Raw genomic sequence first — 24,379 nt, 5'->3', positions numbered from 1 at the left:
TCAGAAACAGCCGAGGCCAGACAGGTCTCATAAACAGCCCAGGTGAGAGAGGTCTCAGAAACAGCCGAGGCCAGACAGGTCTCATAAACAGCCCAGGTGAGAGAGGTCTCAGAAACAGCCGAGGCCAGACAGGTCTCATAAACAGCCCAGGTGAGAGAGGTCTCAGAAACAGCCAAGGCCAGACAGGTCTCATAAACAGCCCAGGTGAGAGAGGTCTCAGAAACAGCCAAGGCCAGACAGGTCTCATAAACAGTCCAGGTGAGAGAGGTCTCAGAAACAGCCAAGGCCAGACAGGTCTCATAAACAGCCAGAGAGGTCTCAGAAACAGCCAAGGCCAGACAGGTCTCATAAACAGCCCAGGTGAGAGAGGTCTCAGAACAGCCAAGGCCAGACAGGTCTCATAAACAGCCCAGTGAGTCGGAGAGGGTCTCAGAAACAGCGAGAGAAGTCCAGACAGGTCTCAGAAACAGCCGACAGTGCCAGGTGAGAGAGGTCTCAGAAAAGGCCGATGTGAGACAGGTCTTATAATCAGCTGAGGTGAGACCGATCTCAGAAACAGTTGAAGTGACTCAAATGAGACAGGTCTCAGAAATGGCTTAGGTGAGACATGTACAGGTCTCAGAAATAGCAGAGATGAGACAGGTCTCATAAATAGCTGAGGTGAGACATGTCTCAGAAACAGCGGAGATGAGACAGGCCTTATAATCAGCTGAGGTGAGACAGATCTCAGAAACAGTTGAAGTGACTCAAATGAGACAGGTCTCAGAAACGGCTGAGGTGAGACAGGTCTCAGAAATATCCAAGATGAGACAGGTCTCATAAACAGCTGAGGTAAGACAGGTCTCAGAAACAGTTGAAGTGACTCATGTGAGACAGGTCTCAAAAAGTGCTGAGTTGAGGATTTATAACGTTATATTTAGACTATTTCTAAAATCTTAACTCTCGATTACTTAATAAATTGGTTAACACAATCACCTATACATAATCATAAAAGTAAATCAAAAACATATGCCTCCCTTACTATGAACTAAGATACTGTAGATTAAGAAAAATAATGAACATAACTATAGAATCCCCAAGGGACAGCTTAGCCTTGAGGTGATTACAACAAAACTATTATGCATTTGGAGATCAAAAATCAAATTGGCCTAACAAGAAAATGTGATGTAATTGGACCACTGTTGTTTGTCGTATAAAGTGATTTTTCTTAAAAATTCTCTTCCGTGATCTTAACTAAATTGAGGTTGATTATAAAATAACAATTTAAATTCAAACTATGGTAACACAATTAGCATATAATTAATTAAGAGGCCCATGGGCCTTAAAGGTCATCTTACTATTGGCACAATACAACATAGTCGTTTAAAGATTTTAGCATAATTGACTCCTGTGACCTTAAATGAAGATCAAGGTCACTTGCATTGGTAGCCCTTCATCCAAGCATGTCATAGACCCAATATCAGGTCTCTAGGCCTCTTAGTTATTCATAAGTCATTTAAAGATTTTAGCAATTTTGACCCCTGTGATCTTGAATACAGATCAAGGTAATTTTTTAACAAATATGGTAGCCCTAGGCCTTCATCCCAGCATATCACAGGCCAGATATCAGGTCTCTAGTCCTCTTAATTATTTACAAGAAGTTATTTCAAGATTTTAGCCTATTTCACCCCTGTGACCTTGAATGAAGGTCAAGGTAAATTATTTGAACAACATTGGTAGCCCTTCATCCTAGCATGTTACAGGCCCAATATGAGTATCTTGGGCCTTACAGTTCTTGAGAAAAAGTCGTTTAAAGATTTTAGCCTTTATGACCCTTGTGACCTTGAATGAAGGTCAAGGTCATTTATTTTAACAAACTTGGTAGCCCTTCATCCCAGCATGCTACAGGCCAAATATCAGTGCTCTGGGCCTTTCGGACAGCGCACGACGGACGACGACGGATGGTGTATGATGACAATAGGTCATCCTGACCCTTCGGGTCAGATGACCAAAAAAACAAAATAACTGAAGAATTCAATAATATTACATAGGGCTGTTACGAGTACCCGAGTGCCCGGTTGGAGATGTAACCAGGTCAATAAATGTGTACCCAGGTACCTGTCAAAATAGGACAATTCGTCTGGATGTACGTAAACAAGTCTAGAACTTATCTTAATTAAAAATATTACAAAATCCAACTCATTTGTTTTGTTTTCACTCACCAAGGATGACACCTTATCTTTTCACAACATGTTCACATGCAACATTGTTCCAATTTTTATTTCTATATAATGACCGTCTTTTGATGCGAGAACAATCTACTTGACGGACATGTGTACTTAAATAGGTCACACTATAGTCATATCCGATATTTCCTGTTGCACATGTGCAAAAACATTTCTTCTCGGACTGGTATATGCTACAGACACGCTGGTTAGACTGACACTTTATGGCAGCTCATTAGCAATTATGAATGTCCAATCGAAATGAAGTAAACAATAAACGACTAAAGCTATCTTTACTGAACTCATATATGATTTCATCGAATCTCCGTCAATCAACCGATCTTCCCAAACAGCAAACATAACATAACCCAATTTGTTACAAAAGCAGTAGATCTGTGTCGAGTACCCGGGTACCGGTCAGGTACTAAAATTCGGGTACCCGTGGACAAAATTTAGTGCCCCTGCACGTGACAGCCCTAATATTACAGAACTAAATGGCAATTAGATTGCAAATGTGTATTCCAAGTATAAAGATTTCTTTAATCTTATTAATAGGATATCATCCAAAGTGAAAATACTATCAATGTGCCATAATCTATGCATCTTGATGATTGATGTAAAGTAATAAAACTTCATAACTATCTATGTGTTATAAAGTTTTTTACAACAAATATACATGATTCAAGTCTCATTTTAATCTTAATATGATACTTTGATCAAAATCAAATCATTTTGAAAATGTTATTTTTCAAACATTAAGAGAAACAAACAACTTGTTACATGTTTAAACTAGTAATCCTAGTACAAAATTCTCATATAAGTGCTTGTAATTATTATAAGGGTCATAAGGCACATTTTCCCTTTACAATATATTGTTTTACCTTCAATCGTTTCAAGGTGACAACCTGAACAATAGGCATGAAACTTTCTTTTATAGAAATATAAAATGTATGAACATTGTAACAATTTATATCAAACAATGTATCTATGGTAATCAAAGAATATCAATGGTTGTATTCCAAATATGAAATACACCATATGTGACCATGTGACCATGTGACAGACATGTGATATAAATCTCCATAGGCATCTAGTAACTATGTGACTGACATATGACACATGTTCATCTGGTAACCATGTGATTGACATGTGGCATAGTAACCATGTGATTGATATGTAACATGTATCTAGATCTGGTAGCCATGTGATTGACATGTTACTTGTATATGGTAACCATGTGATTGACATGTGGCGTCTGGTTATCATGGCTTTGTAATAGAGATACATATACATGATATGATGTCCACTACATGGATGACTTTGGGAATCTATACCTTGATAATGTGATGGTGAAGAGCTCATTTTAGATCATGACATCAGGATGTTCCTCTTCCAGGATATGACACACTGATATCTGTAAACTACATAGCCCATCCTGTTTTGTGTCTGCGACAGGAACACACCACTTTCAGTACCTCTTCTAATGTTGAGTACACATTCTTCTTCCAATCTTCTTCCAAGTAGTGATCATTGAGCTTGCGTAGATTCGGTGCTCCAACTAACAAAGTGTTATACAGACAAGGGAGAGAAATCCTGTCAGCACAGACAAGAGGACCGTTCCAGGGTCGCCTAGCAACTCTAAACCGTGTCATGTTGGGGATGTCTAAGGCCTTCAGATAGAAACCCCTACTTTGGCTGATGTCCAGAAACTCTAAAGACTTAGAACTGATAGTGAAGGGTATAAGGCCAGGTCCACTTGGTGACCAGACTTCAAACATAAGTCGCTTCAAGTTTGGCAAGCCTTCCATCAACTTATCTAGGAGCTCCTGCTTCATCTCTTGAAACACAAAGTACTTCTCTATCACCAATGTGTGCAGATTCTGGAGACGCGCGAGACACAGTACACTGCGGTCTGACCAATCGAACGGCAATAAAAGAGTTGTGATTTTTGTTGCGACCTTGGTGAATTCGTCAAAGAAATACACAAATAGCCTTCCTCTGTATCTCTGTCTGAACACAATGTCATTGCAATTCGTCCAGTCCGACCAAAATGGCCTAGTGGGTGTTTCTTTCCAGTTGAAATTGAAATGCACCAAAGACTGAAGGTTTCCTTGGCTGAGGAAGTTCTGTAGTATCTCTAGATAGTTGTCATCCGGCTCACCTATGTCAAATTTAAAATCCAGATATTTTATTGATGGTTTAAGGATTTGTAGGTATCTAGCAAACATATGTACTCTCTCATTGTAACAGAGATAGCAGTTTGAGGGCTGCAGGTGATGTTTTGAGGGCATGCAGGTCATTGGAAAGTCGCATAACATCACAGTACTCCACAGGACAGGTTTGGTCATCAGATCCTTCCACTCGCGACACACTCGCATGGACACGCCTTTGTCGACATGACTTAAATAAGTAAACACTTTCATCTTCAATTCATAGGGAAGAGTTTGGAATGGAAACTCATCCTGTGTTTGATCTTCTTCATTTTTGACTTGTATCTGTAGTTGTCCATTACTGAACTGTTTTGATTTAGTTTTTTTGATAACCTCGTCATCAGACATGTTGGAGAACAAGGGAAAGTTGGTTGCTGAGTATCGGTGGACCGATCTGTAGACATAGTCCTCCTCGTCCGTTCCATAGTAACACTGGCTACCATCATCTTGGTGGTAATTCTGTTGGGACTTCCGTCGTAAGTACTTCAGAGATTTTGGTTTCAGAAGGACCTTTTTCTTCCCAGTAGCCCCTCGCTGTTTGGTTTCCATGGATGGTAATAAAAACTGCCCTACAAAAAATATAGATGTTTGTGAATGTATTATCGTGAAGAGTGAGGATTCAATAACTATTACAACCAATTTTCAACCTATTCCCCATTGCAAAGCCTCTAAATTTTTCCTAATTCAAGCCTTAAATTTCCCAAAGTCAAAGATTCTTGAAAACTATCCAAAATTATTGCATGAACTTAGTTGATTAAAGCTTTAAATATTTTTGAATTGGTTTCAGAAAAGTACATAAACTACACTGGAAATAAAAAAAAATCTTATTTGTTATGCTTTATTTCATATTTTATCATTTTTCTCAAATCTTTTTTTTTGCATGTTTTCCCAAATTCAAAGCTTGAAGCCACAGGCCCCATTACTCCCAAAGCAGTGAGAAAATGCTCTGGTGTTCAAATAAAATTTTCCTCTGACATGCTAACTGAAACACAGAAATTTAGGGAGACTTAGTCAATTTTATAATACAGTGGGAGCTATTTAATGGTTCATATCACATTTTTACCTGAAAAATGGAACATGAAATCAAGTGGATTCCTTTGTAGGAGTTTAGAATCTGTATTCATTCTTATATTCCATCTTTGCATATTTACAAAGTTACCTCCCTTACTGGTAGGTATTCATTGTGACATCATTGTTTTGTGAGTGAAATCCGTGTTGTTTTCTCTGAAAAGTAAAATCTTTATGCTTTTTATACACATGCAAACATGTGATGTAAGGGCAGGTACCTCTGTAATGTGCAAATGCACAAAACGCTGGTCAGTGACCAAGTCAGCATTTTTTACAACTATAGATTATCCAGCCCATATATACAGTCTGACCCGGATATAATGAAATCCAGGGGACCCTATGAATTTGTTCATAATAAGCAGGTTTCAATATAACCGGGTTGGCATTTTTGTAGGACATCTCGAGTTACTTTGCTTGTTAGACGTAGATCCGACCATCAACAACGACAACAAGAAAACCAAAATAAAATTTTATTTTTAGAAACGCATTTTGTAATCAATTGTTTTAATTAACATATTTTTGTTTATAAAATTGATTTCATAAAACATTTAACGTTTACAATATATCGTACCCTCGATACTGCAGCCTGTTCTCTGGTAAGCCTTATTGTCGTTTTTGAAAGAAATCGCTTAATAAAACTATTGCAAGTAAGACTAACGAAAATATTATCACTGATGTTTTGTTTTTGCTGAATGTACCTTCAAGTTGTTTGTTTTGCGATGAAGCACTTTTGTGCCTCAGCATTAGTCATGTGTTTTATTATCGTCGTCATCCTAGTCAATGTCGACGTTAGTATATGGATTTTACAATGTCATGATCTGATAATGTTGTGGTTGTAATTCTCTACCAAAATAACTGCATTCCTTACCCATATTTTCTTAAGTTCCGCTAATGGAATCGCGTAATCTGGGTCATCAGACTCGACCTCGACCCTGTCACAGCTTCTGTTTCCGTTTCAGAGTAAACGTTCAACTTTCACATGTCTCGATTATTCTATCTTTTTGTTCAAAATCTCACCTAATGTACTGGGTTTAATGTCCAATTCCTTCGCTATTTATGTTTTAGTTTAAGTCCTTGTTCCAAGGCTGATAGACTGGTTTATATTTTTGTTACGAAATTTACTCGATCACAACATCAAAACTCACCTGTGAACACTCAACTTCACAGTCAATTAAGTTTCCATTCATACAGGGCACGGCCCATTCTCGCCTTTGTTTACAATGTATACTGTGTCTGGCTTAGCCCACCGATGCATATCAGTCAAATGTTTACATAATATCCAGGCAGAATTAGTTGAAAAAGCGGTGACGGGGACAAAAAATACTTAATACAACACGGGATTTCATAGTAGCCGATTCAACAACTTAACCGGGAAAAAATACATAGATAGATTATATGGGATTGTGGAAGGGGATTGTAAACTTGTTCATATCATGCGGGATTCCAAAATATCCAAGTTCAATATAAGTGGGTAAGACTGTAATTAGCATTACAGACATGTACTTACTGCTACCAAGAAATGGCGTACCTTTTATTTGACCCACATCCAAGGGTACCACAGCACATCAGCGTCTTCATCTGCTGTGCCACAGACCCCTCTGTCTACAAACAAAATGAAACATTTGTTAAGTGATGGAATTGCAGATAACAAAATTAATGGTTTAAACTTTTAGAATGTTTTATTTTTGAAGGATATCGTTGAGATTTAAATTAGAGCATTTTATTTAAAACTATGTATACTTGTGGCTGTGAAAGTGTCTCGGGCCATAATATCTAATTTGGCCCTGAACTCGTATAGTGATTTTGATTCTGTAACAGTCTCTAGTACTAACTAGTTTATTACAAATGTTGACTGACTGAGGGAAGAATGAAAACATGTAGACATCCTTGGTGGTTCTTGGCTGTCTATACCATGTTCTAATTACTAGCTACTGCTCCTTTTGTTCTTCCTCTGATCATGTATATATGTAGTATCTAGCAAGAAACCTAAGTTGTCGATGATCTTATTTTATTGTAGTGTATTTGATGACTGGCTTGGATTGTACCCATAGCAGGTTTTGGTTGATGTTAAACGTTACCACAAGGAACTTCCAACTCTAGATCTCTATAATGTTGAGTGACAGTGACTGATGTACAATGTATAGTTGCTAAATAGGGTGATGTGTATAATATGATGTTCATAGAGGTTTATATTTTGATTGCATTGAAGTGTTATTTACTTTTGTTGCGGGATTGGACTGGGTCAATTATTGGTGACCAGATACAGAAGCTCAAGGTGTGTATGGCTGCTATACATTTTCCCACTCTTCTTAAAACCAGGTCGGGGATAACCACCAACTTGTATATTGTAAATTATTAACTATATACAAAGAGTATTACAGCCCATTTGGAGTATGGCACTAAAAATCGCCCATATTGCTGAAATTTCGAATTTTGCTACACTTTTCTCAAAGCATATTGCATCTATTTTTAATACTTTTGGACATGGAAATAAATCTAATTTTTACATTTGTTATGTTTCATATAGTATAAATGCGATTTAATTGTGAAAATATTTTGAAAAAAATATTTTTAAGCAATTTCACCTATTTTTAGCAACAAATCCATAATCCATTTGGGGTATGATACTCTAGTTTGCCTATATAGTACACAAGTTGGTGTGGTATTCCCCGACCTGGTTATAAGAAGAGGGGGAAAATGTACCTTGTGGTAACATTTAACATTAACCAAAACCTGCAGTGGGTACAAGTCCAAAATGAAGCAGCTAGACCGGAATTCGAACCCCGGACCCTCCTAACACTAGGCGAGTACTCTATCGACTGAGCTACCTGGTCACCGATCATCCACCCCGTCCAATCCCGCTACACTCCTCCCTCCTTTCTCGAAGTCTTCGCCCTCGAAAACATATGAGACCTAGCTTCCAAACACTACCACTGTGGGTTATTTAGTTGGGTGCCAATTCTGGAACAGGAGAGGAGAAAATGTAGCGGCCGGACTGGGATTCGAACCTGGGACCCTCCGAAATTGTCACTAGCCGAGTGCTAGAACCAACTGATCATGAGCTACCTGGTCAATGATGATCGACCCAATCCAATCCTGCTACAGTATTAATTTGAAATATATATATATTGATTGTAAATGAGGAATGTATTGTTTATTTATATATAATCTCATTGATATTAAAAAGATTACACATGAAACCAGCTGTAGCCTAGAAATAAAACAAACCAGAGGTGATCAAGGGATATTCATCATACCATTTACATGTAAGCCTAAAACACTAATATGATCATGACCTAAGCAAATATAAAGCTTACAAAATATGTCCATATATTGTACCCCACTACAAAAAAAAAAGATTTATGGTGAAAGTTGGATATTCTAAACATGATGTAGCTTTTTTCAGAAATAAACAACAAGTTATTTTCCCCTTTGAACCCCCGCTGCAGTCAGCTGAGAACCGGTGTAGAAACGTTATAATCAGTATAAATATATGTGTACGCACCTGTTCCTAGTATTTAACTTTCGGCTAAAGTGTAAATTGCACATTGCATTCAATGTCATTCGAAAATATCACGACTATATAGCGAAAATATATGTTTTATAACTACCTGTCTTGATCAAAGTTGTCGGGTCTTTGTGAATTTTTAGCGGAAGTGAGGTCAGATTCCGTAGGCCTAAATGGAATATCGTCGATTTTCGTAGGCATATGTCGCATCGATAATTCGAGTGAAAACAATATTTCGTCATGCAAATTTATTAATATTTATTAAATTTGATATTGCAAAGTATGAAATCAATGAAAGAAATAAAAATACTATTTTGGGAAACGTCAAAATGTTTTACTTCCGGAAAGTGGTTTATGAAGAAAACCGCGGGAAACTGTAACGCGAAGGAAGATATTGTCCAGCATCCGCAATCACAGGTCAATATGGAAGTTATCGAGAACGATATATCGGTAGAATGGAGCGTAGCAGCAGACAATCCTTTCACACCAAGGGAAGGCCAATGTTGTTGTGTGTGTGGCTCCAAACTTTATGTTTTTGGTGGTGTGTTACAGACGAATGATGGCGAGATGACAGAAACAAACGAGCTTTTAAATTTCGATGCAGGTGATCAAGAACAATTCATAACTTAAGACGCATTCCCAATCTGTGACCCATAAAACAATTTGTTAATGAAGGGGTGAAAACAATCTCTGGGAAAATGGATTACCAAATCATTTATCAGCGGTCTAATTTTAGTGGGAAGTTGGAAGGGAGATAATTTTAATTTAAATTTACGCTTAAACTAATTAGTCTATTCTTATTTATTGCAATTTATGCTTAAACTAGTCTATTCTTATTTCATAAGAATAGACTAGTTTAAGCATAAATTTAAATTAAAGTTATCTTCCTTCTAACTTCCCACTAAAATTACACTGCTGATAAATAGTCTGAAGTTATTGATCATGACTTGCTATTGATGACAAGACAAGATTTGTTCACTTTAAAACTAAAATCCTATTAAGTCTATACCCAGCTAGCAGCAGCACGTCGGACAGACGTTGGCCCAATGCATGACACTAGGTGGGCCCAACGTCAGCTGATGACATTGCACCGACGTATTTTTGTCCAACGGATCTACGTTGTCCAGACGTCTGACCCCGACGTTTTAATAACGTTGCCAGACATTGTTCCAAAGTCATGTTGTAACTGCTTTCGACGGCTTTCCAACGTTAATCAGATATATATAGACCTAATTTGCCATTGAAAATAATAACAAACACAGCAAAAAAAAGTTTTACTGCTTTTAATATATCACCACAACTTCATTCACTGCTGTACTCAAGAGTCACTGTCTCGTCCCACAGAAATGCATCTGTCATCCGCTTCTGCCACTGTAAATGGAAAGATATTATTTAAAAGTACAATAATAATAATTATAACTTAGGAAAGTGTCATTTCTGTATGTACAACAGATGTATGCAAGTATGTACAACAGATGTATGCAACCGCCATTTTGAGAGTCACATGATAATTAAATAATTAACACATAACCAAATATGGTAAATATAACTGGAAAACATAAATGTAGAGCAACACATAATAACATGAAAATATAAATGACATCTCCATTTTGGAATTCTGTATATAAATAAACCTATGTGTCGATATAAAAAAAATGTGATTTTAAACTGAGTGTACTACGGTATGTATAATACATAGACTTTGTTACATGTACGTTGATAAACCCACCCAGGTAAACTAGGTGGTTATAAAACATCTTTCTATAAACACCACCAAATATATTTATCATATTACATTCCTAAAACATATCTGTACAATTAGGTGTAATTATTATAAGGATATAGAAGTTAAAACTTCTAAAATCAACATGCAAAAGTACTCACGATCGTCACAGATGAGCACTGTGTCACCTGCAGTCTTGTTCTGTCGGCAGGAAATTTAAATGTTGCTGTGGCCTCACCCACTATAAAACAATTGATAACGGATAACCGCGCTCGCTGTACTATGGCGCTAAACTGACCCCCTCCCATGAGGATCCGATAACACTTTGGGAGTTAGGCCTAGCGGCATGTTGTCGTATGTTGTATTGTGTATGTTTTATACACAGGGGTATCTGTGAAGTATATATACTAGTATATATGTATGTGTTGGAGATGTTTAATTATAGGGGTTACAGATTTAATAGGTCTCTAAAACATTAGAGATTTTCATAAAAGTTAATATAGCCCGTAAAAAATGTGTTTAACGATCATATTTTTTTAAACATTGCTCCATCGTCTCGGCAACGTTATAAGTGTTTCATCATTTGAAACTGACGTTAACAATTTTAAGTGGTTGAACCAACATTGGCTAAATGTCCTGCATTTACTTTATCTTCAAGAGAAGAACATCGACGTTTGTCCAACGTCGAAGAAACGTAAGAAATGCGACTGCGACCTAGCCGACTGAAAATGACGTCGGACCAACGTAACTCTGCTAGCTTGGTATAAGCCCATTCATACAGTAATTAGTGATGTCACAATGGCCAGTTAAGCTCCACCCACTGGTGGTCTAACTTTGGTGGTTTGGCTTTGTATTACTGTACAGTGTAAATTTTTAATTAATGATTTCTTCCTTATTTTTCAATCGATCATATGCCATACACCAAAATGGAGATGGGATAATTCCCTTTCCAATGACATCTTCCAATTCTCGTTGACATTTCTGTGTCAATAGTTATCAACTTACCTGTATTTTTCTCACTATATGGCTCTACTAAACCGAAACCAATTTAAACCACCAGTGGGCGTGGCCTAATCTTTTGTTCTGACCAGTGTGACGTCAGCCTGAATGGAAGCTAAATTTATGAAAAAACATAATAATGTATGTGTTAATAAGCGGAAATGTAATGACTAATGTAGAACTTTTACTATTAATTGCTTTGATTTTTCAACTTTATGAAAAGGAAATTATCTGTTTAACGAAGTTGAAAAAAATCAAGTGCACACAAGCTGGAAATTGCGAGTAGTTGTTATTATAAAAAAAACACCAATACAAAGAGACCAAGGATTTTGTCCATACTGTAATTATAATAATTGGATAATGAGGAGCACCAACATGTACCAATTTTGTGTATGTTGACTATGCATGATAGCTGTTTTTAATTGCCATAATCACTCTGTGAGTTTTACTTCATGGTATGACAGGAAATATGAATATTTGATTATTAATATCATAAATTACCTGCATGACTCTGTGTCTTTTTCAGAAACCATGGCTTGGCAAAAAGTTGCATATAAAAATGACGCTCCGCCACCAAGATCAGCCGCTACCCTGTCCTGTGTTGGGAAGAAACTGTATCTGTTTGGTGGCCTGAATCAGGACTGTGGCTGGTTAGGAGATCTTCATGTGTTTGACACAGGTGATGAATTAAATATGTAAAAACACTGAACTTTTTATCCCCAGCTTTTACAGAGACTGGGGGCGTGTGCACTCTACACCGTCTGTTGAGTTCTCTACATGTATACAATATATTGTACATACCATATTCGACCCAATAAGTGCCCATGTCCCTAAAGCGCTCTCCCTCTTTTGAAGCTTCAATTTTAGTCGCCCGGGCATAAAGAAAGACCAAAACTGTATAGGTTTGCAATAATTTCATCTTATCAAAGCACAAGTTTTTTTTGTTTTTTTTTTTTTTCATTTTTTAAATGCATTGGGCGCTTATTGGGTCAAATACAATAGGCAAAATTCATTTACCAGTAGACTAACAATATATTGAAAAGTTTGATCATCACTAGTACTGCAGTAATACTGTTGGCAAAGTTTTTGCCTCTTGATTAATTGAGGAAAATTATAATTTCCTGTTATATCCAAGCAATAACTGAAAAAATAATTCATAAATATATAAGTAAACTGTTTCTCATGATTAATTTAAATGTTTTAATTATTGGAGATTACCCCTTCTTGCAAAGATTAAAGTTTTGGCTCTTTGATTGGGGAAAATGAAGTTTTTTTGTCTTTGTTTTCCATCGAATGAATGCTATAAAATTTAACAAATTTAATTGACTCAGGACAGAGCCTAGGATACAAATTCTGTATATTTTCCAAGTTTTTGCTAGTTATCTGATGATTTTAATTTGGGACCAAACAAATTGCCCAATTGTAAGTACATAAAAAAAAAATTCATATGAGAGATATGACCATATATGACAAATTTAGTTTTGTATTTGCCTTTGATATTTAGCTGTCTCCTTTTACTTGTCCATCCTTTTGATTAAAGTCATTGGACAGGAGAAAGATCATTTATGCATGAAAAATATATCTATGTTTACTTTTCTGCAGAAACCCTGACCTGGTCCAGCATACAAGCTGCAGATGGGCCATGCCCAAGAGACAAGCTACAATCGGTTGCTATAGATACAAAGATCTATTTCTTTGGAGGATTTGGGCCAAAAGCTACTCTAGCCATGGAAGATGATGTAAGAGCTATAGAACAATTAGATATGTGTTTCTACAACATCAATGTGTTGGGGAGGGTGGGGAAATGTTGTAAAAAATGAAGTAATTTGTAAATTCATAACAATTGCTTTATTAAAATATTTTATCAACTTTATGCAGAAAATCCAATTAGTACAATCATATTTCTAGCCAAAAGCATCCTGTGCATAAAGCACTTTATAATTAATTTATGTATGTTTCCATGTACTACTTAAAGTTAACATTCATTTCACCATCAAGATCGATTGCTTGACTTTAAAAATTACAATTTTTATCTTTTTGCAACAATTACATTTCTGATGAGTATTAGCTTGTTCAATAGAAAGCTTAAATAATCTAAGTCAGTACAAGACAATCATTACAACTCCAGCTTTCAAGGTTAGATTTATGTCATTTGATCAAGCTTACTCTGACAAGATACTGATCATCGGAAACGTTTTTGAATTTTCGATTTATTTTGTTGTTGGAGACTATTGTAGTTTGGCTATGAGACAAATGTAAGAATATTGGCTTCAGCAAATTTTGTTGCGTTTATTTATTGTATATGATAGTTATCTCCCTTGCATTAAGATATTAATGGTAAATAAATGAACATCAACACTTTCCTTTGTCAGATGTCTTAATTATATATAATTTTAATCAAAGGATGACTGCTATCATATACAAATATAATTATTAGTTAGTAATATTATTTTGAGAGTGAAATTCACTTTTTCAATTCAAAATATAATTGATTAAACAATTAATACCTATCAGCAAGGGCAGATAACCCCTTAATGTACATAAGCATGGTATGATACAGTATTGTAACACTAAAATAAAAAGTTTAAAGATGCTCCACCGCTGACAAATGGTATTTTTTCACTATCAAAAACAGGAACAGACAATTTAACATTTTTCTTCTGTTACAAAAGTTACTTACTTTACACCATTACCACCATTGAAAAGTTTGAGCTTCTAATTTTACTTCAAGTTAAAAATATGAAAAATAATTAATTGCATCCTGAAAAAATTCCGTGGCACTATATCCTATATGGAATGAAGTACTGAATGTGCATGCACCAAAGGCAAAATAAATTATTTCATTTTATTTTTTTGTGTTAATTAGGCATATATATATATATACACACGATTAAACAACAATCACCAATCATTGTTCAAATGATGAACATCATTTATGCTCTGTCGGCAGTGGAGCATCTTTAACACAAGGAATGTTTTATGCTTATAATGTATGTCATGTTGAAAGGACATTAAATATTGACATCATTATTCTTGATGCTGTTTCTCAAGGGTGATGAAGAATATGAAGATGAAGACGATGAGGATGAACTCCCTGGGGACCAGGAAGCTGCAGAATTTGGCTGGTTTAATGATCTTTTTGTCTTTGATACTGGTATTAATTGCTTCTACTAAATTATGTACATCTATCCATTGTGTTGATTACTTGCTATTTAAATCATTCAACTTGTCTGTATGATAGTGGATAGTATTTACAATGTATGCCGTAGTGTCTCGGGAATATAGCCAATTAGGTATTGTTAACATTAAATATTGTCTGAAAACTCTTTATTTTGTGAACCTTTGAGTCCTCCTTTTGAAGATTTTATTGTCATGTATAGCCAAAATTATACAATTACAGTGGATCCGCAATAATCTGGACACCAACAGTCAAAATTAATATACAAGTGTGTTAGGGCTGGGGGCGTAAGTGTTTGAATTATCAAGGATCCGCTGTAAGAACAACAAAGAGATTGCACTCTAAAATAAAATGGTCCTCCTTAGGTTGACTTTTGTTTTGTTAGTGATCAGCCAGTGGTCACAGCCTCTACAGATGAATCTAGGAGTGCCGACCCCACGAGCTGCCCATGGTCTTTGTGCTGTTGGTAAAAATCTGGTGATCATGGGAGGACGCGACACAGAGGATCGACAAAACGACATCCACATCTTTGATACAGGTATGATGTTTTGTTTTTATAATAAAAGCAATTACTGCATATTAAACATGGTTTGAGACTTTGAGCACAAAGTAAAAGGATGAAGGGTTTTCATTATCTTTTAATGATAAGGGGGACAGCTGCAATTTTATGTGTAACTTTTACATACAATCAGTATGCTTTCTAATGTAATCTAGCCTAATTCAGGCTGTACCACAGGCAAGTTTAACCCAGCAAAATGTACTGTGTATTGCCTCATATTGATTAATATTTATTATTCTGAATGAATAACATAATTTAAGAACAAATTACCAAGTACAAAACTTTTTCTCTATTATTGTACAAGTTCCATCTAAGATTTAGATCAGTATTTCATTTTAGAATAGTCCTGATAGGCTGATGATAATCATTATTTATGAATTCAAAATGAATTTTCACAACTTTGTTCCAGAAACAAGGAAATGGGATATGAACATGAAGTGCAAAGGAGTTTCACCCAGTCCAAGGTCATTCCATACAGTGTCAGCTGTTGGTAACCGAGTGGTGGTACTGGGAGGGAGAGGGAAAGAAAACCAGCACTTTAATGATGTTAACATATTTGACCTTGGTGAGTGTGTATTGTGCAGAGAAATCTGGTATGATTTAATGTTTCGAACCGGGATTAAAAAAGGTCTTTTGGAGAATGAGGAAAATTTGAATACCTGGGAAAAAATTATTAATCTGTAGTCAATATCTAGCAAGTAAGCTTTGCGTGGCTAGTGGGAACATGTTGAGACAACTTGACATTGAATGAATTATTAATCAGGTTTCTGTAATGTTTCCTCCCTAAATTAGACAATAGAACAGTATATTCGCAGGGTAATATGAAAGCACAGAAGAAAAAAACTAAATAAATGACAATAAATAACCCCTTGCACGCCCTAGGCTCCCATAAAATGGCTACCTAATCGTCAGCATCGACAGACTGACTTAAAAGAAGATTGATATATGTACATTTGGAAGGGTAAAGTTTACAATATTTCAGTTAAAAAAGCTAGTTCCAAGTATGGTTTTAAAGTCATTGACCGATTTCATCATGAAAGTCTATTGAACAATAGACATGAGCTTATATTGGTATCAACTAATATAATAACACCTACTTTACAACATGACTGAGCACATGCCTTATATTAAATAAGCCTACCAATAAATAAGGATAGATTTATTGACAAAACAAACGTATTTTATCCTAAGTAAGTTCCGAATTTCGTTCCTGTTAGTGTATCATCTTCTGTAACATTGTTTAAATTCAGCCTGCTAACCCACTGTTTTGACGTGACCTTCACACGTACGACTAATCAACCAAATTGGATCGCCACGGTGCGACATGACCAAATTTTCGTCAATGAACTTTTTTATTTCAGTGATCAAAAAAATAACATAAAGCAACAACTCTTACCTTCAATTAGAATATGACCAAAAAAATTCTTTTTATATGATAAACACATGCAATAGTAAAATTGAAATGTTCAAGACTTCCGCTCCCGAGTGTCCCAGCGGCGATTAGGCCTCCCTGATGTAACAACATGGAGCCGATCGCTGCCTAGTGAAAATTGGCGAACAGCATGTTGCAAGCTTTCTCATGACATACACTTTCTCATTGATTAATGATTTTAACTTCCACACAGACGTAATTTAACAAGTATTTCTCACACCAAATATGCTTTGTTGAGTTCAAAATGTGTACATAAAGAGATAAAACTACAGTCAGAATGACTTCCTCAGAAATCCATGATCCATCAACGCGCTTATTCAGCTTACAATGCACTTGCTACGCACGTTACAATTAACGATTAATAAATTCTTTAATCGATTATTAGCGAATAATTTCATTAATCTAATTGCCTCCGATTATTCGACTAATCGTTTTAGTCCTACCTATAATGTATAGATATGTAGATCTCTTTCATTTAATCTTGTTTTCTATTTTGCAGATGCCAAGGAGTGGTACCGGGCTACAGTAAAAGGCAAGGTACCAAGTGGCCGCGGTCAGCAAGCTGTGGGTGTGTTGGGGGACAAACTGATCATGTTTGGAGGGACCAGTAACTTTAGTACTGAGATCATGCAGTGTCAGAATACACACAAATGACACACTTATACTGAAGACAGGTAAATATATTACATACAACGATATACTGATACTGAAGACATGTATATATTACATACAATGATACACTTATACTGAAGACAGGTAAATATAACACAACGATACACTTATACTGAAGACAGGTAAATATAACACAACGATACACTTATACTGAAGACAGGTAAATACAGCACACAATGATACACTTATACTGAAGACAGGTAAATATAACACAATGATACACTTATACTGAAGACAGGTAAATATAGCACACAATGATACACTTATACTGAAGACAGGTAAATATAACACAACGATACACTTATACTGAAGACAGGTAAATATAGCACACAATGATACACTTATACTGAAGACAGGTAAATATAACACAACGATACACTTATACTGAAGACAGGTAAATATTACACACAATGATACACTTATACTGAAGACAGGTAAATATAACAAAAACATTATACTGAAGACAGGTAAATATAACACAACGATACACTTATACTGAAGACAGGTAAATATAACACAAATAAAATACGAAGAGGTAAAATAACACAATGATACACTTATACTGAAGACAGGTAAATATATACACACAACGATACACTATACTGAAGACAGGTAAATATAACACACAATGATACACTTATACTGAAGACAGGTAAATATAACACAATGATACACTTATACTGAAGACAGGTAAATATAACAGAATGATACACTTATACTGAAGACAGGTAAATATAACACAACGATACACTTATACTGAAGACAGGTAAATATAGCACACAATGATACACTTATACTGAAGACAGGTAAATATTACACGCAAAGATACACTTATACTGAAGACAGGTAAATATATTACACAACGATACACTTATACTGAAGACAGGTAAATACAGCACACAATGATACACTTATACTGAAGACAGGTAAATATAACACAATGATACACTTATACTGAAGACAGGTAAATATTACACACAATGATACACTTATACTGAAGACAGGTAAATATAACACATGTACAATGATACACTTATACTGAAGACAGGTAAATATAACACAAACGATACACTTATACTGAAGACAGGTAAATATAATGCAAAGATACACTTATACTGAAGACAGGTAAATATTATACACAATGATACACTTATACTGAAGACAGGTAAATATTATACACAATGATACACTTATACTGAAGACAGGTAAATATTATACACAATGATACACTTATACTGAAGACAGGTAAATATAGCACACAATGATACACTTATACTGAAGACAGGTAAATATAACACAACGATACACTTATACTGAAGACAGGTAAATATAGCACACAATGATACACTTATACTGGAGACAGGTAAATTAAACCCAAGGATACACTTTACCAAATGACAAAACAGGTATTGTAAATGTAACACACAATGATACATGCATACTACAGACAGGTAAATATATTATAAAGGCCAGCCATGGCTTCCTCTATTGTTATTTTATTCATACGTAGGTCCCTTAGGACAGTAGTTAATTATATTTAAATGCATTTTAGGACTAATCAGTCAACAACATGGCTGACAGGCCCCAATCTTGGATTTACTTCATTGATTTTGTTACCACTATTTCACAGATCTCTTGTTGATGTAAAGATTAAAAACAAATAAAGTAAAGTAATATCTGAGAGTCTCATTTCAGTTGGTAAAAATGCCAGAAGTTATACTATTGCATTGAAATACATTATAGAGTTTTAGATATTGATTATTAAAGATTATTCTCATTCATCTTCAGACGACATCCTCAAAGGTGGAAGGAAAGGCAATCTCAATGGCCATGCAGAAGCTAGCTGATGCTGCTGAAAATTTATTTGGTTTTAGTCTAGATTCTAACTGATATCGAGTTGTTGTAGGGAAATGAGTAGTTTTTGACACTGCAATATCATCTCTATATAACAAAGGATTCATTTCATGCTTAAGTGGTTGAGACTACAACTGGGGTATTTGGTACTGGAGAAAGTATTCTGGTTAGCTTGAAGATGACTACCAGTATGTTAAACTATAGAACATAACAATCAAGATTATCAATCTAAAATTGAATGACACATTTGTTCTTCAGAACGCTTCTCTCGATTTTACCGACAAGCACAACTCTAAATAATTTACATAATGCAGTCACGATATGTAAAATCGAGAGGCATTCTGAGAGAAAAATGAACATGGCGGTGATGGTTAAAGTAAGTGAGCTACACGATGTTTAAATTGAGTTTCTACAAAGTGCCGGTCATGACACCTCCAAAGGAGATTGTTGATGAACACAGTTATGGGTACTGCTTACCACCAACAGCATAGATTTTATGATTTTGGCTTGGTTATTGAGGTACCCATTAGAGGCGAGACAACATTTCAACCAGACAGGGAAATGTCTACCTAGCATATTTTTCGTAAATTTCCCGATTCATAAAGCCATAACTTCGTCAATACTTGGCCAATTTTGTTCATCAAGCACTCAATGGAAAGATAAATTATTTCTCTTTAAGGTCAGATATACGTCAATGATGTGTAGAGCCCATTTATTGAAATAATCACGGTTTAAAAAAAAAAGGTCCATTTTTTTCGACCGCCGAGTTCATACCCTTGATACTATAATATATATATGTATACTGTTGGTTAAAAATTTTCGTGCCAGGTCCCTGTGCTGAATAATATTTGTTATTACATATGTGTTACAAAATGAATTTGCATACACAATAATTTTTTAAGAGGTGTACATACATAATGTACTTTGTGTATCTATTATATCGGAGAGAAATAGACATCTTTGTACTGTAAGAAGTCAAAATCAGATTACTGTTCTCAGGATTTTGAAGTCTAAAGCATGTTTGACTGCTTATGTTATTATTGATATGTTCAGTTTACGTGTACATAAAAATTGTGACATCTTGTACATGTAGAGCAAGTAAAGTAGACAATTTTGATTTTCTAATATAAAGATATTTTTCAATATTCTTATTCTCATAACTTGTGTACTGGAAATACTTTTGTAGTCCAGATATTTACTATTAAAGTTTCTGTAAATTTTTTAATGTCATTGTATTTTTGATACTCTTTTATCATTAAAACCCAATATTAAATTATTAAAATTTGGGTTTTGCTTTTACAATTAATTAATTAAATTTTGATGTGGGTTTTCATTGTAAACAATGTACATTAACAACAGATGGATTTATCATTCATTTTTGTGTGATAGGATGAGATCCCAGGTCAAAATTTTTGGTAGTATGCTTCAGCGAGAATCCACTGTAAAGTTCACTATTCTGTATTTGCATATTACAGGATTATCTGCCCTTGCGATAGTTACTGATTGTTACTTCATGCATTTATGAGTGCAACATAATATTTTTCAGAGAAAAGAACGTAATTTTTGCTCACTTAGTAATTACGTCACAATTGATACCTACCTGCAAGGGAGATTTCTCTGTGGTATGCAAAATTCCAGCTATAATGAGACGATGTACATTGTATATGAATATTCTGTGGTCTACCATAATTTTCCCAAATGATATTTTGAGATGGTACCCATTGGAGCTGGTCATCATGGAAATAAATTTATAAATCCCTGATAATCCACCTCTTCAGGATAAAGTTAGATGTTACAATCATTATTTTATACACATTGTTAGTATAGTCGTACTAATAACAATACTGATAATGATAATCGTTCTGTTTTGTCTCAGAATAATGATTAAACTTTTGAACACTGCATATTCAGATTTGTTGTTGTGTATACATTCGTAGTACATGTAATGAATACAGGGGTTTAGAGATACCAAAACAATGGGGGTAAAGTATGACTTACTGTTAGTCAGGTGATTGATGTCATTGTGACATCATAATTTGGAAGGTCATCCTTTTACTACATCAGTTTGGTGTCTTAAAAAATTCATGAATGATCAATGGGACAAGTCGGTGTATGTGCCCAGAGATGAATTTGTATGGCCTCTGTGACTGGAATGAAGGTTAGAATATATATCGGAGTTGAGGTTATTCATCCCAACTTGCTCTACACCCCATATCAGATCTCGATGATTTTTTTATACCAACAATATGTCATTTATATATAAAGGTTTTAGTCTTATCCCCAGTGACCTTGAATATAGGTCAAAGTCGCCCACTTCAACAAATCTTGGTTGCTCTTTATCCAGGCAGAACTCTGGGGCCTTTTATGAGCAACAACATTATACTTTATGGGCACCTTTCTTACTGCTTGCTTGGGATTGTGGTCAACGTCACTGATATGATTGAAACATACTCTATGTAGAAAATTATATTTTCAACTGTGATAATTTGACTGGCCCTTTTGTTGATTATAGGCAAAATTCATGTAAACTTTCCTTTGGGAAGGTTTTGTTATTTTTCGGGTCGATCCGAAATCCAATATGGCCGCCACAGAGCCGCCATCTTGATAACACATTTTGAACTTCTTCTCAAGTTCTACTGGTGCGATTTGGCTGAAACTTGCGTGAAATGATCCTGACATGGTCCCGACAAAGTGTTGTTATTTTTTCGGGTCGATCCGAAATCCAAGATGGCCGCCACAGCCGCCATCTTGAAAAACACATTTTGAACTTCTTCTCAAGTTCTACTAACCGGTGCGATTTGGCTGAAACTTGCATGAAATGATCCTGACATGGTCCCGACAAAGTGTTGTTATTTTTTCGGGTCGATCCGAAATCCAAGATGGCCGCCACAGCCGCCATCTTGAAAACACATTTTGAACTTCTTCTCAAGTTCTACCGGTGCGATTTGGCTGAAACTTGCGTGAAATGATCCTGACATGGTCCCCGACAAAGTGTTGTTATTTTTCGGGTCGATCCGAAATCCAAGATGGCCGCCACAGCCGCCATCTTGAAAACACATTTTGAAAACTTCTCTCGAGTTCTACCGGTGCGATTTGGCTGAAACTTGAGTGAAATGATCCTGACATGGTCCCGACAAAGTGTTTGTTATTTTTCGGGTTGATCCAAAATCCAAGATGGCCGCCACAGCCGCCATCTTGAAAACACATTTTGAACTTCTTCTCAAGTTCTACCAGTGCGATTTGGCTGAAACTTGCATGAAATGATCCTGACATGGTCCCAACAAAGTGTTGTTATTTTTTCGGGTCGATCCGAAATCCAAGATGGCCGCCACAGCCGCCATCTTGAAAACACATTTTGAACTTCTTCTCAAGTTCTACCGGTGCGATTTGGCTGAAACTTGCATGAAATGATCCTGACATGGTCCCGACAAAGTGTTGTTATTTTTCGGGTCGATCCGAAATCCAAGATGGCCGCCACAACCGCCATCTTGAAAACACATTTTGAACTTCTTCTCAAGTTCTACCGGTGCGATTTGGCTGAAACTTGCATGAAATGATCCTGACATGGTCCCGACAAAGTGTTGTTATTTTTCGGGTTGATCCAAAATCCAAGATGGCCGCCACAGCCGCCATCTTGAAAACACATTTCTGAACTTCTTCTCAAGTTCTACCGGTGCGATTTGGCTGAAACTTGAGTGAAATGATCCTGACATGGTCCCGACAAAGTGTTGTTATTTTTCGGGTTGATCCAAAATCCAAGATGGCCGCCACAGCCGCCATCTTGAAAACGCATTTTGAACTTCTTCTCAAGTTCTGCCGGTGCGATTTGGCTGAAACTTGCATGAAACGATCCTGATTATGGTCCCAGACAAAGTATTGTTACATCTAGATCTGGTTGATCCCAAATCGAAGATGACTACCATGACACTATATATATCTAATTAATTTCCTATATGTTAAGGCCCTTGGGCCTCTTGTTTGAAATAAAATTTGTTGAAAAGAAATTGAAAATGATCCTGACATGGTCCTGACAAAGGGACACCATATATAATTAATTTTACTATGGCCAAGGTAGTCAGATGACCGTTAAGGCCCTTTGGGCCTCTTGTTTATTGCTGAAGATTGTTTTCCATGTCCAAAGGTCAAGGCTATATATATTTATATCAATGTAAATTGCACAATTAATTCAAAATACAATATGTGCAACAAGGACTCTAAGGGAACCTACATATGAAATTTGAGAATGATCCATTCAGTTCTTTCTGAGAAATAGCGATAACAAACTTTTAACTATCAAAATCAAAGATGGCTGCCTGGCGGGCATCTTGTTGACCGATCGGTCCCAAAACGCAATATGCACAACTAGGGGAACCTAAATATGAAATGAGATGATCCATTCAGTACTTCCTGAGAAATAGCTATAGCAAGCCGAAAAGCGATTTTAATAGCCCACCATCTGATGATGGTGGGTTAAAAAAAAAATTGCAAGAGTGAAATAAATACTATACAGTGGCGTAGGAAAATGAAACGTAATGGGGGGGGGGGGGCAAAGGTCCTCTATATTTTGTAAACCCCTCCCCCCGCCGCACCTACAGGAGGAGATTAATTCACCACACAACCATTTATTCTTTATATACTTTTTTATATATCATTAAATATAACCCTTTTACACATTTATAGACAGTGGGGTCGCTAAAAGGAAATTAACGAATACGCAAATTGGCCAAATTAGCATGTGAGCGCCGAAGGCGCGATATTTTGGCGTCTTGAGGTCGACCCCGAGAAAAATATTACGATTTAGAATGACTGAGATGGGTTTTACAATGTATTTTGATGATTTTGCGAGCGCCCGAAAGCGCAAGATTTTGATGTTTGGGGAGTACGGGGGTCTCCCCCGGGAAAAAAAACATTACGATTTAGAATGGCTAAGATGAGTTTTACGATGCATTTTGATAATTTGCGAGCGCCCGAA

General features: G+C 36.0%; 2 protein-coding genes across 2 annotated transcripts; one reads left to right on the top strand and one right to left on the bottom strand.

Annotated features, from left to right (window-relative positions):
• Window positions 1–485: 485 nt before the first annotated feature.
• Window positions 486–9,134, bottom strand: LOC138333481 (uncharacterized). Its single transcript, XM_069281885.1, has 3 exons — window positions 9,094–9,134; window positions 7,011–7,084; window positions 486–4,983 (listed from the first exon to the last, which is right to left on the bottom strand). The coding sequence occupies exon 3, from the start codon at window positions 4,961–4,963 to the stop codon at window positions 3,626–3,628; it is 1,338 nt and encodes a 445-aa protein (XP_069137986.1). The 5' UTR covers window positions 4,964–4,983; window positions 7,011–7,084; window positions 9,094–9,134; the 3' UTR covers window positions 486–3,625.
• Window positions 9,135–9,340: 206 nt separating this feature from the next.
• On the top strand, window positions 9,341–21,311 carry LOC138333480 (kelch domain-containing protein 1-like). The gene is made up of 8 exons (XM_069281884.1): window positions 9,341–9,594; window positions 12,239–12,391; window positions 13,315–13,451; window positions 14,764–14,866; window positions 15,276–15,428; window positions 15,859–16,014; window positions 17,381–17,555; window positions 19,342–21,311. The coding sequence occupies exons 1-7, from the start codon at window positions 9,345–9,347 to the stop codon at window positions 17,533–17,535; spliced, it is 1,107 nt and encodes a 368-aa protein (XP_069137985.1). The 5' UTR covers window positions 9,341–9,344; the 3' UTR covers window positions 17,536–17,555; window positions 19,342–21,311.
• The last annotated feature ends 3,068 nt before the right edge of the window (window positions 21,312–24,379 follow it).

This window comes from Argopecten irradians, chromosome 10, assembly GCF_041381155.1.
Source record: "Argopecten irradians isolate NY chromosome 10, Ai_NY, whole genome shotgun sequence".
Lineage (NCBI taxonomy): Eukaryota > Metazoa > Mollusca > Bivalvia > Pectinida > Pectinidae > Argopecten > Argopecten irradians.
Note: the sequence above shows the minus strand (reverse complement) of the source record. Positions and strands in the feature narration are given on the sequence as shown.

What these genes read in the sequence shown, in the direction of transcription:
- LOC138333481 (XM_069281885.1), bottom strand. Translation starts at nt 4,963, where the DNA reads ATGGAAACCAAACAGCGAGGGGCTACTGGGAAGAAAAAGGTCCTTCTG.
- LOC138333480 (XM_069281884.1), top strand. Translation starts at nt 9,345, where the DNA reads ATGAAGAAAACCGCGGGAAACTGTAACGCGAAGGAAGATATTGTCCAG. An exon ending in GCTTTTAAATTTCGATGCAG is followed by an intron (nt 9,595 to 12,238) that starts GTGATCAAGAAC and finishes TGTCTTTTTCAG; the next exon opens with AAACCATGGCTTGGCAAAAA. An exon ending in TGTTAACATATTTGACCTTG is followed by an intron (nt 16,015 to 17,380) that starts GTGAGTGTGTAT and finishes TCTATTTTGCAG; the next exon opens with ATGCCAAGGAGTGGTACCGG.